Source organism: Leptonychotes weddellii, chromosome 1, assembly GCF_054177405.1.
Source record: "Leptonychotes weddellii isolate Sample4059 chromosome 1, ASM5417740v2, whole genome shotgun sequence".
NCBI lineage: Eukaryota > Metazoa > Chordata > Mammalia > Carnivora > Phocidae > Leptonychotes > Leptonychotes weddellii.
This window is the reverse complement of record NC_138369.1, coordinates 105,011,076-105,024,299: the sequence shown is the minus strand read 5'-3', so window position 1 is coordinate 105,024,299 and position 13,224 is coordinate 105,011,076. Positions and strand designations below refer to the sequence as shown.

The following is a 13,224-nucleotide window of genomic DNA, read 5'->3' as shown; positions in this document are numbered from 1 at the left end:
TATCTCAGCCAAAGGATAAGTCATTTACTGGCGACCTTAAGAAGTAGGACTCCACTGGAATTGACTACTTCTTGTATTAGGAAAAAAGACGAATAAATTCTGCAAAGTACTGACTATACTCTCTAGGGGTCCCAAACACAAATGCATCCAAGAGCCATCAGGTGACCAATGGGAGAAACCAGGACTGTGATACCCTAACTGCAGACATTCAAGTTCAAAACACAAAAACCTTCCACAAGGACAAACAAGAACCTCTCTGAGGGCAGCATTCAGCCCCTGACCTGCCAGTTTCCAGTATCTGCACTAGTATGGTTTTTCTCATTAATTTTCTGGCGACCTATTGAAGGGCATATTTTTATTATTAATTTGCTCATATGGCTTATTTGGGGACTTTGGGGAACTTTGTTGTAATTTGGATTTTACTAGCAGCACCAAAACATGGTGATATACCAGGTTTCTAATCTATATCAGGCTGCTGAAGCCCAGGGAGTTTTTAAAGACAGTAAATACGTTATAGCCATAATCTAGGGGTTTGCACAGTCCTATTTTTTTCTATCAAGTTTTATCACAGAGCCTACAGATGTTCAGTTTATATTCTTGTATACTACACTATATACCATCTCTGGAGAAATAACAATTAGAAATTTGGAGGAGTGCTTGTCTTCATCTGACCTGTTACTGCTTTATTACGGTAAGCATAATAAATAGTGCTAAATTGACTTCACGGCTTTGCTTTTGCCTGATTATGAAAGATTTCAGATGTCCCAAAACATTACCATTTCCAAATTTTACCTAGAATTATCCTTATACTACAATTTGTAAAATGAAAACAGAGTTGTTCACATTATCAATATGCACTTTTATTTTAAATACCAGCACAGTAGACACAATGACACCACGGGACTATTACCTCAATAATACTGAGAACATTCCTTGGCTTATGATTTACGTACATTGTTTTATCTGGAACTATTTTTAAATATTACCATAAGATATACTGTAAAACACAAATCTTAAATATACCAGTTGCAAACATAATGTGTTTAGTTACTATTTTGCATATGAAATGATTTAAAGTTCCTCAAAATCATGTCCACTTGTGTTCATTGTTTCAGGATGCATGACTCGGCCCATGAATAGGACTGTACCTGCATTGGGTTGGAAGTGAACAAAACAGGGTGTGAACAAAAAAATGGGATGTTTACTTTCCTTCTTGCTTACAATTAGCAGTATTCTAAAAATAAAAATATAAATAATTCTCTTTTTAAAAAATCATTTGAATGTTAGAAATTATCTGATAAGTAATGTGGAAAAAATGCTCTCAATTTTAAAAAAGTTATCTCTTTTTGGCCTATAAATAAAGTTCTGTTCTCATAACAGACTTACCTGTTCTCCTGTTCCTGATAAGAAAGAAAAATGGATGGTCGACAATAACTTGAGGGTACAGCACAGCCATCCTACTAATTGCAATCATTCCTACAGTGCAGGGAGAAAGCAATTACATGTCTGTGGATGTGCAGAGACTAATGAGTAATTTCTCCAAGACCATCTACATTTAATGCAAAGGCAACAATTTACAGGAAACAAAATTTTAAAGACTTTAAGAGAAAAAATTGTAAAGGTGGTAACATTTCTACTTGATCTTTAAACACACAACACACACACAACACACACACAGTTTCCTACCTCCATTCCACCAAAAATACTAGAAATATTTATTCTGCCTCTTACAAAATTTTTATTCTCAGTTTCAGATAAATACATATGTCTTTACTAAAATGACCTTTGAGCTAAGGAAAGGGGGAGAATTAACAAACACCCCAAACAAAAAACCAAGTTTCCTTATATTCCCAAATCATTATTTCTTTTTGCGTAAAATGGGGATTTTTACACAGCAAGTCACCAGACTTCGAGTGACCAGAATGGTCGTGATGAAAGGGAAAATTCAGCAGTAAGAGAAGCATGATGTTTCCTACAGCTGGGAAACTGCATTCCCCTGAGATCCTTATTATGGGATAATCATTTTATACTTGCTGCAGGGTGATTCATTGTCAGGAAAAGGTCAAGATTAAATTATGTAAGATTTTCAGCTTTCATGATGCCCCAAGACCACTGTGTTTCTATTTCCTCCTGAAAACACTGTTTTAACTGTTGATATCCTTTTAGTGGACAAATTTATGCAGAAGTTAAAAAAAAAAGATAGTTTACATTCTACCAGAGGAAGGAAAAATCCTACTAAAATTTGAACATAGCAGTTGAACATGAGATTGAAACAGATCCAAAAAAAAAAATCATTGGAAAAAATCATTCTCATTTAACTGGGGAAATCAAAACATTCAGAATAATCAAGGACATTTAACATTTTGCTTTGAACACATGATTTAGGTCAAAATTTTAGAATTATTTATTTAAAATTATTTTATCAGCATTATTCAGTTAAAATTATTTATTACATCTTGTTTATGTGTGTGCTTTTAAAAAATCAAAACTTTTGACAAAATTAAGAATTAGTTTCCAGGGGTGCCTGGGTGGCTCAGTCGGTGAAGTGTCTGCCTTCGGCTCAGGTCATGATCTCAGGGTCCGGGGATCGAGCCCCGTTGGGCTCCCTGCTCAGGGGGCAGTCTGCTTCTCCCTCTCTGTTTGCCCCCCACCTTGTGTTCTCCTCTATATATCTCAAATAAATAAATAAAATCTTAAAAAAAAAAGAACTAGTTTCCACAAGTAATTAGGTAAGAAGAAGAATGTTTAAATGGGCGACAAGAAAATACTTAAAATATTTAAACAGGCAGCGCAGCAGGGAAATCTATTCCACAGAGCCACCAGTGTCCTCCTGCCTCTCATTAGATATGGGAGTTACTCTGTATCGGGGCACTGCAGTTAAGTGCATGCTTCATATTCTATTTAGAAAATTCTAGCTGGTTCAGCATTAGCTTGATTTCTAAGTTAGAGCAGAGTCAGGTTTTTTTTTTTTTTGTTTTTGTTTTAGCTTGGTTCTAAAAATGACCCCTACTCTTCACCCAAGATTGTTTTAAAAATACAAATCAAAAAAAGGTGAGAAGATTGTAGAAAATTATAATTTGGCACCTGAGGTTGCAGCAGCTTCTGAGCCTTCTTCATTAACCTCGATGAAGGACTTGTGAATTGCTTTGGAAAGGAAAATCTCCTTGTTATCTGCAAAAGAAAAAAAGAGAGAAAAGAAGCATTTCTTCAGTATCAGAAATAGAGAAGCATTTTACCCTTTATTTAAACAGCTTTGGAAAATATGAGTGACTTAAGGGACTGATATAAAAAGAAGCGATAATGTTGTTAGATTATATTATGATTTCAGAGAAGCCTTGAAGATGTGTTTTCTGATTTGTCCTTATTTTATATTCTTTTGTTAATGTTTCCCTTCATTTTTATTGATAATTTTCCCATTATTTCTTATATTGCCAGAGAAAGCAGAAATGTGGCTCTGTTTTTAATAGCAACTTCAAATTAGTTCATAACTCAAGATAAAAACATTTCACACATTGCACTCTAATCTGAAATTTTAAAGCACAAAATTAAAACAGGTAGAAATCCACATATAATCAGAATAAGACATTTTAAAAATCTGATCTCTAATTACTGTGATAATAGAAATATCCTTGGCAAAGAAAAACAAAATTGACTCCTAGATTGTAGAAATGTGAATATAAAAGAGTTACTTTCCATTCCAGTTAATTGGCTTATTTAAGTATTCACAAACATGCTTTATCCTAAAGTCAGAGGAAAGAACACATTTTCAGTGTTAGGAGGGCTCTTTTTCCCTTAGAGTTGTCTTTCTATGTATGCTTACTTTTAAATGAATGGCTATTATGGGCTGAATTGTGTTCTCTCTAAATTCATGTGTTGAAGTTCTAGCCCCCAAGACTTCAGAATATGACTGTATTTAGAGATAGAGTCTTAGGTTAAAATGAGGTCATTAGGACGGGCCCTAATCCAATATGACTGATGTCCTTATAAGAAGAGGAAATTCGGACACAGAGAGAGAGGGAAGACCATAACTGATGGCTAATTTTATGTGGCTGGGCCGGGATATCTGTACCCAGATATTTGGTGAAACTATTATTCTGGATGTTTTTTGCAAAAATGTTTTTTTGGATGAGATTAACATTTAAATTGGTGGACTTTGAGTAAAACAGATGAGGGCCTTATCCAATCAGTTGAAGGCTTTTTTTTTTTTTAAGATTTATTTATTTATTTGACAGATGGAGAGAGAACACAGGCAGGGGGAGCAGCAAGGAGAGGGAGAAGCAGACTCCCCGCTGAGCAGGGAGCCCCATCTGGGGCTCGATTGCAAAACCCTGGGATCATGACTTGAGCCAAAGGCAGCTGCTTAACCAACTGAGCCACACAGGCGCCCCCAGCTGAAGGCTTTAGAACAAAGACTGACCTCTAAGCAAAAAGGAATTGTGCCATTTGACTGCCTTTGGACTCTTCCCTCAATCTCCAGCTTGGCAGCCCACCCTGCAGATTTTAAATTTCTAAAGTCACAAGTGTGCCAGCCAGCTTCTTAAAGTAAATCTCTCAGTCTCATTGTCTCTTTCTCTGTAGAGATGTAGATATCTCTCTCTATATAAACACACACACACACACACACACACACATCCTGTTGGTCCTATTTATCTGGAGAACGTTAATACACTATAAAAAGACAGACATCTACAAGCCAAGGAGAGAGGCCTGAGAAGATACCAAGCCTGAAGACATCTTGATCTCAGATGTCCAGCCCCCAGAATCGTGAGAAAACAAGTATCTGTTTCCAAGCCCCCCAGTCTGGGGGGGACTTTGTTATGGCAGCGCGAGCAAACTATGCAATAGCTTTCAGCGATGAGTTTCCAACTTTTGTCCTCAGATTGAAACAAAATGAAGAGAAGATAGTTCAACTACATAAAAAGAAAAATAGCACAAGGAAGCAAGATACAAGATTATTCAAGTTTCTGCCACCACCACCCCCAGCCCCCTTTTCCCATTCCAGGAGGTCAAATTCAAATTTAAGATAACCTTGTTGCTGATGCACCATTCAGTAAAAGCACAGTGCATTTCTCATTAGGCTACTTAGTAAGACTTTGTCAGGAACCAAGTCCTATCCACAACATACATTTTCCTTTCAAGTTTTCAAAAACAGGTAATTATCTTATACTGATAGGGACTAATGTTCAACAACGTTTTTGGTACATCTGTTGCACAGCACCTGCTTATTTTGAATAAAGCTCCAAGACAACTGAGTGGCAACTCTGAATATACTTTTAATAGGGATATTACTTCCTCAGCTTATATTTAGTATTAAGATATAAGCATTGCATTTTGAAATAGTCTGTCTCACATATTATGATATTTTCTTCTAGAATGCATTTGATGACTAGAAGAAAAATAAAAAGCAATAGAGCTTTTACATTAAACAATTAAGTATAATTAGCTCCCTCAAATCCAGAAGACTAGTTTTTTTTTTTTCAACAAATAAAAAAACAATATAAATTGCATTAAGTAACTAGTCAGATATATTTAGCTGGCAAAACAAATACATGAACTCCAAGACAGTAAAATATATTAACTATTTAGGAGTTAACTGATGCTGTGTTATTTTCAGATTCAGCTACCCATTTTGTTCAGTCTGCCAGTGAAGGTGGGGCCACGCACCAAGAGCCAGTATTATGGCCCTGAATGCAAGAGTGACAGAATGTAGTTCCTAAAGGGTAATGAGTGTCCACCTTGCCAGCTAAGCCCTCTTTAAATATTCTGAGGGGAGTTCTCAAAGATAGAATGATACTTTAGCCATGTCAATTTGCACAGGAAAACCGCCTCCCAGCTCCTGAGCCTGATCTGTTGACTGCACTAGACACCTTGAAAGAAGGAATCTCATCCGTTCAACGCTGGCTTCTGCCACAAATGTACCCTCTTCCCCCAGTCATCTAACTTCCTATGTGCCCTCATTTGCCCCCACAAATGGTGAGAGGCTGGGGAGGAGGTGCCAAGGCACCATGGCAGATAGATCAAGAAAGCAAGAATGCTGAGCATTCTCCCACAGAGCTAGTTATTTAAAAGATCATGAAATGGACAAACCTTCAACAAGATTCACGAAGAAGAGAGATTACCCAAATAAACGATATTAAGACAAGAGAACATGTCTAAAGATAGAATTTTTAAAAATCACAAAAAATACTTTGTATAATTTCCTGCAGATAAATGTAAAACAGCTTATGAGGTATAACCTATTTACTATGAACTGCATGTATTTACAATACAAAAATTAGGGGCGCCTGGGTGGCTCAGTCGTTGGGCGTCTGCCTTCGGCTCAGGTCATGATCCCAGGGTCCTGGGATCGAGCTCCGCGTCGGGCTCCCTGCTCAGTGGGGAGCCTGCTTCTCCCTCTCCCACTCCCCCTGCTTGTGTTCCCTCTCTCACTGTCTCTCTCTCTCTGTCAAATAAATAAATAAAATTAAAAAAAAAAGTTACAATACAAAAATTACAATAAGGGAAAACAAAAATATATTTTACAGTCCACACCACAATTTGGTTAAGATTTTTTTTGTGTTTTTTTTTTTTTTTAAAGATTGTATTTATTTACTTGACAGAGAGAGGGAACACAAGCAGGGGGAGTGGGAGAGGGAGAAGCATACTCCCTGCTGAGCAGGGAGCCCGACACGGGACTCGATCCCAGGCCTCTGGGATCATGACCTGAGCCAAAGGCAGACATTTAACCAACTGAGCCACCAGGTGTCCTTGGTAAGTTTTGACATATCTGTGAACCCACCTCCACAAATAAGATACAGAATATTTCCATCTCCCCAAATATTCTTGTGCTTCTTCATGCAGATAATTTTGAAAATAAAGAGATTTGCCATCAACCGGACAATTTTATAGAAATGTATAAATTATAAAATTGAATGAAGAAAAAAATAGAATATCTGGATAATCCAGTAACCATTAAAGTAGTTGAATGAGTAGATGAAAATTTCCTCCTTCCTCAAAATTAAAGAATGTGAGCCTAGGGGCACGTGGGTGGCTCAGTGGTTTAAGTGTCTGACTCTGGATTTCAGCTCAGGTCATGATGTCATGGTTGTGAGATCGAGCCCCACATTGGGCTCTGAACCAGGCCTGCTTGGGATTCTCTCTCTCTCTCTCTCTCCCTCTGGCCCTCCCCCCAGCCCCCTGTCTTAAAAAAAAAAAAAAAAATCCAAGCCTAGATGGTTTTCTAGGTGATTTAACCAATCCTTCAAGGAAAAGATAGGATTTTCTATTATAAATCCATTTTCAACTCTAGAAAGAGAATAAAAGCAATCTAAGTCATCTATGGATAGTCTTACCTTGATATTAAAATTGAACCAGGGCAGTCTAAGAAAAGAAAATCATAGGCCAAGCTCACCTATTAATGTAGAGATAAAAGTTTTTTTTTCTTTTTTTTAAATCAGGACGTTAAACCCAGCAACATAGGCAAATACTTTTTTAAAACGAGTTTCCAAGGGACGTCACAGTGTATAACGGCACAGCAGTTGAGAACGGCTCTAACTGCCTCCATTTCACATCAAGCTTTCCTCTGGGATGATCTCATCAGACAGAAGCCAGTTTATGCCTCTCCAACCCTTCTTAAAACCCTGTCTCCCCTCTCGTGCTGGCTCTGCCTCCCACCTTTCCTTCCATATACTGTGTACCTGCAGACCTAGGGTACAATGTGAGGGTCTGTGAGGTTGCCCTGCGTCACTCATTTAGTGTGCTTCCCCCCACCCCCTATGCTCTAGGTGATTTGAACTGGAATCCCTAAGCATACCACCCTCGCTCACTTCTGTGTCTTTGCTTCCCCACAAACTCCCTCAACATTGTACAGTCGACCTAATCTACTTCTGAGGCTCAGCTTCAAGCCCTAGCAGGCCTTTTCTGCCTTCTTCTGGTTGCTGTTCCCCACCAAGGTAGAACGGACCACTCTCTCTGACTGAACCAAGGCTCTGATTCACATACAGCCTTTATGCTATATCATATTTGCATCTACATCTCTCTCTTCCTGGACTGTCAAATTCCTGAAGGCAAGGATTGTGCCATTGCCCTTCATGTACCTGGTTTCTGGCACGTGGTGGGCCTCATGACTGAACTAACCTAAGAAAAGAGAGTTTGCTGGTAATGTGTAAGCTTCCAGTATTTAACCTAGCACGAACAGGAATTTAGGAATTGTTGAATGAAAGGGACTAGATATTTCCTAGTGTAAGACTTTGGAGGTTGTCCCTCTATGGGCACCATGACCACAATTCTGTTCACAAGTGTGCCTATAAAGTTTATTCTTGTAATAAATAAAACATATGACACTAATCCAAAAGTAGATACTCTAGAAAATGGATGGACAACAGCACTAGGGACGGAAAGAATACAAAGGCCACACAGGCTAAAAACTTAAAAATCCAATCGAGTAGAAGAGCTAAGGGAATGGGATCCAACAGACCGGTCATCATGTGTATTTCAAAGACAGCAAATAAAGATTGAATCCAACGTTCCAACTCCCAGGAGTGATTAACTGCTACACAATGGACAGCAAATATCTGCAGATGTAAGTGAGACCTCAGGACTCTTAAGTTGTAGAAAACCACCACCCCTTTAGATATACCAGTAGGAAAAAAATGTGACAAATAAATCACATCACAAATCCTGAGGGGAAAAAAGAAAATGAAATTTTTTCTCTTGGGACAAACTTCAAGCAGTCACATTCAAATATAAGCTGAAAGTGGTTTAAACAAGAATGGGTCTGCTGCCCCGATGGTTTCGTACAGGGCTTCCTATACTTGTCCCGCAATATTACTCATCCTGATGTAATTATGTGCCATCAAGGCCATCTTTCCTGCTGGGCCGTTCACCTACTCCTTAAGGGCCTGGACCTTGTTGGTCCAATTTATCTCCTCCCTGCAATTCTGTGCACACTGCCAGGCACCAAGTAGGCACTCAGGTATTTGATGAACCAGAATGGGAGGGGAATTAAGGAGTTTACACTGATGAGCCCATCTTATCAATTAGAGAAAGTTCATTGTTCTCTAAAAAAGAAAATAAATCAAAGACAAAGCTACATTCAAAAAAAAAAAAAATCCATGCACTGGCCCCAAGCAGTCTTCCCCTCTGGCCACAGCAGACATTGCTGCCAAATAACGGGTCCTACTTTCCTCTGGGCAGTGAGGAGCTGGGCTTTTCACAAAGGATAAGAGCGGAACGGGGCCAGCAAACCCTAGGTTTCCCAGAGAAGAGCTGGGCAATAATTCAAGCTCTTCTGAAGAAAGCAGGGCAAAATACGAAGGCATTCATTCAGTCACTGAGCAAATATTTATCAAGCACTCTGTTTGTATGAGATATTGTGCAGGGCACCAAAGGCTCCAAGTATCTGTGATTCACATAATGTGGCTGGTAGGGCGGCCACCACACAAGTGCGTGGCCCCCGCTTCCTCTGTGGCACTGTTCCTAAACACAGCCAATTGAAATAGATTTCTGCGTCACCAAGGCCATGCTTAAAATAACAAAATGAAGAGAGTTCCATAACAGAACCCAAGAATACTAAAAGCGGCTCTGTACTTGAGTTGCTAAAATATTTTTAGCGTCAGCTCCACCCATGAACTTTAGAAAGGTTTGTAGAATTTGAGCTCCAAGGTAGGAATCGTGTGGGTTTGTTTGTTTCTCTGGAGAAATGTTGTGATAGACTAGTGATTCATTCATTCATTCATTCATTCATTCATTCATTCATTCATTTGGGTACTAAGTACCTCCTGTGTGCCAGACATTACTGATATACTGGATTTACTATGGTGAACTGAACAGTTCCTTCCTAAGAGGAGGAAAGCAAACATTAAGTAACAATGACAATAAAAAAGCAAATGGAGAAATGACCACAATTTCAGGGTCTGGTTAAGTGTTATGAAGAAGCAAGATGAGGTGATGTGTTGGCTGGTGACAAGGGCAGGGAAGAGGAGCTACTTGACTTGAGGTGTTGGGAAAGGCATATCTGAGAAGGTCAACTTGGCTGAGACCTAAGGAATACAAAGGAGCCTGCCACGGGAACACCTGAAGGTAGTTTCCAGCAAAGGGAAAAGCTAGCGTAGAGGCAGATACAAGCCAGGTGTGTTCAAGGACCCAAAAGAAGGCCTGTGTGGCTGGAGCAAGGATAGTGAGGAGGGCCAGAGGTTTGAGAGAAGCCTCCACACTTGGAGTGAGGTGGGCCCAGCAGCCCGTCCTACCACACGCACCCACCCAGCATCTGTCCCGCTCTCCACACCACTTGGGGCTCTGAGGACAGAAAGTCATCTATGTATGACACAGCCCTGGCTTCTGAGGAGCTCTGAGATCAGAAACAGGTATGTGAACAATCTAAGGAAAAGGTAGAACATGTGATAGCACTTTGCACTATGACAGTCCGGAGACGGGAAAGTAAACCATTTGGAAGGGAGAGATATCAAGGAGAGCTTCTCGGAAGCGGTGCCATTTGGGCTGGTTCTTGAAGGATAAGTAGAAAAGGGAAAGTCAGAGAGTCAGGGGAGGGCATTCCAAGCAGAGGATTGTACTTGTGAAGTGAGACAAGCAAGCAGCAATGACTTGAAGGTCCATCTGGGGCCTGATTACATCATAAGGAGGTGGGGAGTGGCAGGGGATGCACTCGATTTTAAGAGCTTGGACTCTGAGGCTGGAGAGCCTGGGCTTCCTCCAGAAGTAACAGGGCACCTCTGCTTTGATTTTAGAAGATACCTGTGCCAGGGGCTGTAAAGAGTGAACCAGATGAGCAAACAGCTAGGGGCAGGAACATTCAAGTTTGCTAGCTGTTACAATAGTCCAGGCAAGAAAGGAGAGGGGAAATGGAGGTACGGCTCTGGAAGAGAAATACAGTCCTCTGGCTTACAGGTGCAAGGAGAAGCAGAACAAACAAAGGCAGGATGGAAGAGTCAGTCCGGCATAAATCTAAGCACTTGAGTCTGACCTGAATGTGGCTTTTGCTGTGTCTTCTTAATTCCTTTACTTTATTGGCTCCTTTATTAAAGCTCATACTTTGTGCTAAAGGATTTAGTACTCTCTTTCTCCTTCCCCTTCCACCTTCCAAGAGGATTATCTATTAATCCAAATGCTGACAGTCATTCATTTCCATTACAAAAATAGCCCTACTCTATAACAGGATCCTCGCTGCAACTAGATGAGCATTTTAAATCGAGCCTGAGAAGAAAATGATTCTCAGCACTCTCTAGATTCCATGTTTATTGTATAAGTCTTTGCTGTGTTTTATGTTAACGGAATTTAGCGTAAAAAGCCATGGACATCAAACTGAGATGACCAAAAATAAGCACAATAAATACAGAGCATCTCATCTTATTCATTTCTTCATTCAGTGAGTACTAGGCAGAAAGCACAGAACCGTGTGCTTCCTGAACACACATAAGGATCAATCTTGGCAGAAGATATCCGATGCATAAATAATGATAATATGAGGTCAGATGTGATATGCAGCATAAGAAAAAGTACAGAATGCTGTAGAATTTACGAAGGAGTTATTACTTCTGGTTGGTGTAATCCTGTGGCTTGATGAAGCTGGGGATATCTGTGCTGCAGATCCATTCAGGAGATATTTCGGGTGGGAGAGATTTTATAAAGCCGGGGCCCTGGGGAGACGTGAGGTGCAGCAAAAGCTGTGTGCGAGGAATCAGCCAGAGTTAAGGCTGGAGTGAGCTGAGGTCTGAACGCCCTGTGGAGTAGCAAACAGTGCACACAGCAGAATGAAGGGAGGCTTTGAACGGGAACTGGGATGATCTGAGAGCAGGTTTTAAGGTGATTAATCTTGGCAGTGGTAGCGAAGCCAGATTAGACAGAAAAGAGATTGGAAACCGTTTAGGAGGCTATTGAAATCGTCTGGGGCAGCAGTAGTGGGAGTCTGAAATAAAGGTGGATGCCATGGGATAGAGAATGAAAGAATGGATTCAAGAGGTCTTAGCAAAGGACTCTCAAGTCACTCAATTTTTCCAGAAGCAAGAAAATGTGGAGCAGGGTTGTTTTTCCACTGCTAACTCATATTTGCTATTTTTAAAGAAAGATAAAATTTCATTGCATAATTTAAGAATGATAAATTCGTACTTTGTGCTAAAGGATTTAGTACTGAATTGTTTCCTGGGTGCTTTTGAATTTACGAATTCTACTATGCGATTTTTAAAAATTTTTCCCAGTTTTCAACTAAGAGTTTTAATTGAAGAAGTAATACGTGCACAAGGCAAAATCCCAAACAGTGCACAGTGATAGACGAAACAAAATCTCCGCTCTCATCTAGGGGCCTCTGTTCTGTATTCTAGAGGCAACCATTGCTATCATTTTCTAAGACATTATTCAAAAATGTTCAATGCATTTGAAAGCTTAAATGCATACCTATATTCTCCCCCTCCATCCTTTGAACCAATACACTCCCATTCTGCCCGTTGACTTTCTTTTCCCTCTCTGCCTCCACAATGCTTTCTCTAGTATGGGGTTTCTTGGTTCATCACTATTGACATTTGGGGCTGGATTATTCTTTGTTGTGGGGTGTGTCCTGTGCAGTGTAGGTCACAGGAATGTAGAAGCATCCCCAGCCTTTACCGGATAGGTGCCAGGAGCCCTCCGCAGTTGTGACAACCCAAAAGGTCTCCAACTATTGCCAAATGTTCCCTGGAGAACACAATTGTCCTGGTATGTCCTGAACACACTGCTCCAATAAAACATTTCTATCCTGCTTCTTTTTATTAAATCCAACTGTTTATGTCTTTCTCCCCCCAAGTCTGTATCCTTCTTTAGAGCAGGTATGATATCTTAGTCATTTCTTCATTTTTATGACCTAGTCCTGTGCTCACACCAACTGACTCATGAAGAGTTATTAAATGAAAGGAAGAGACAGGGCATTGAATGTAATTAATGTATATCTGAGACACCATGAAATTATCCCCATGAAATTCATTAAGGTAGAAAGTAATAATCAAATACATGCTAATAATTTTCCTGGGTACTTGTAGGGGTTACTAAGCATCACAGACACTTTAATCAGTGGGGTTTTCACATCATTTGGAGAGGCAAAAACCTAGACATGTGAAAAGGACACCAACCATGTGGGGCAGAGCATACGGTGCCCAAATGAATGATGCAGGGAATAAATACTTTCAAATCTAGCGAAAGCAGAGAGGCAAGTTTTATTGTTGTGTCACTGGTTTTTGAATGAATGATTCATAAATTAAT

At 39.8% G+C, this 13,224-nt stretch overlaps 1 protein-coding gene across 2 annotated transcripts in view; it reads right to left on the bottom strand.

The window, feature by feature from the left end:
- Window positions 1–835: 835 nt before the first annotated feature.
- SERPINI1 (serpin family I member 1) overlaps window positions 836–13,224 on the bottom strand; it is a 69,550-nt gene continuing 57,161 nt past the window's right edge. For both annotated transcript variants that reach the window (XM_081829124.1, XM_081829116.1), the window contains exons 7-9: window positions 3,085–3,171; window positions 1,387–1,476; window positions 836–1,148 (exon numbers count right to left, since the gene is read on the bottom strand). In XM_081829124.1, the coding sequence (XP_081685250.1) occupies window positions 1,072–1,148; window positions 1,387–1,476; window positions 3,085–3,171 (254 nt within the window). In that variant the 3' untranslated portion in view covers window positions 836–1,071. The remainder of the gene's footprint in view (window positions 1,149–1,386; window positions 1,477–3,084; window positions 3,172–13,224) is intronic.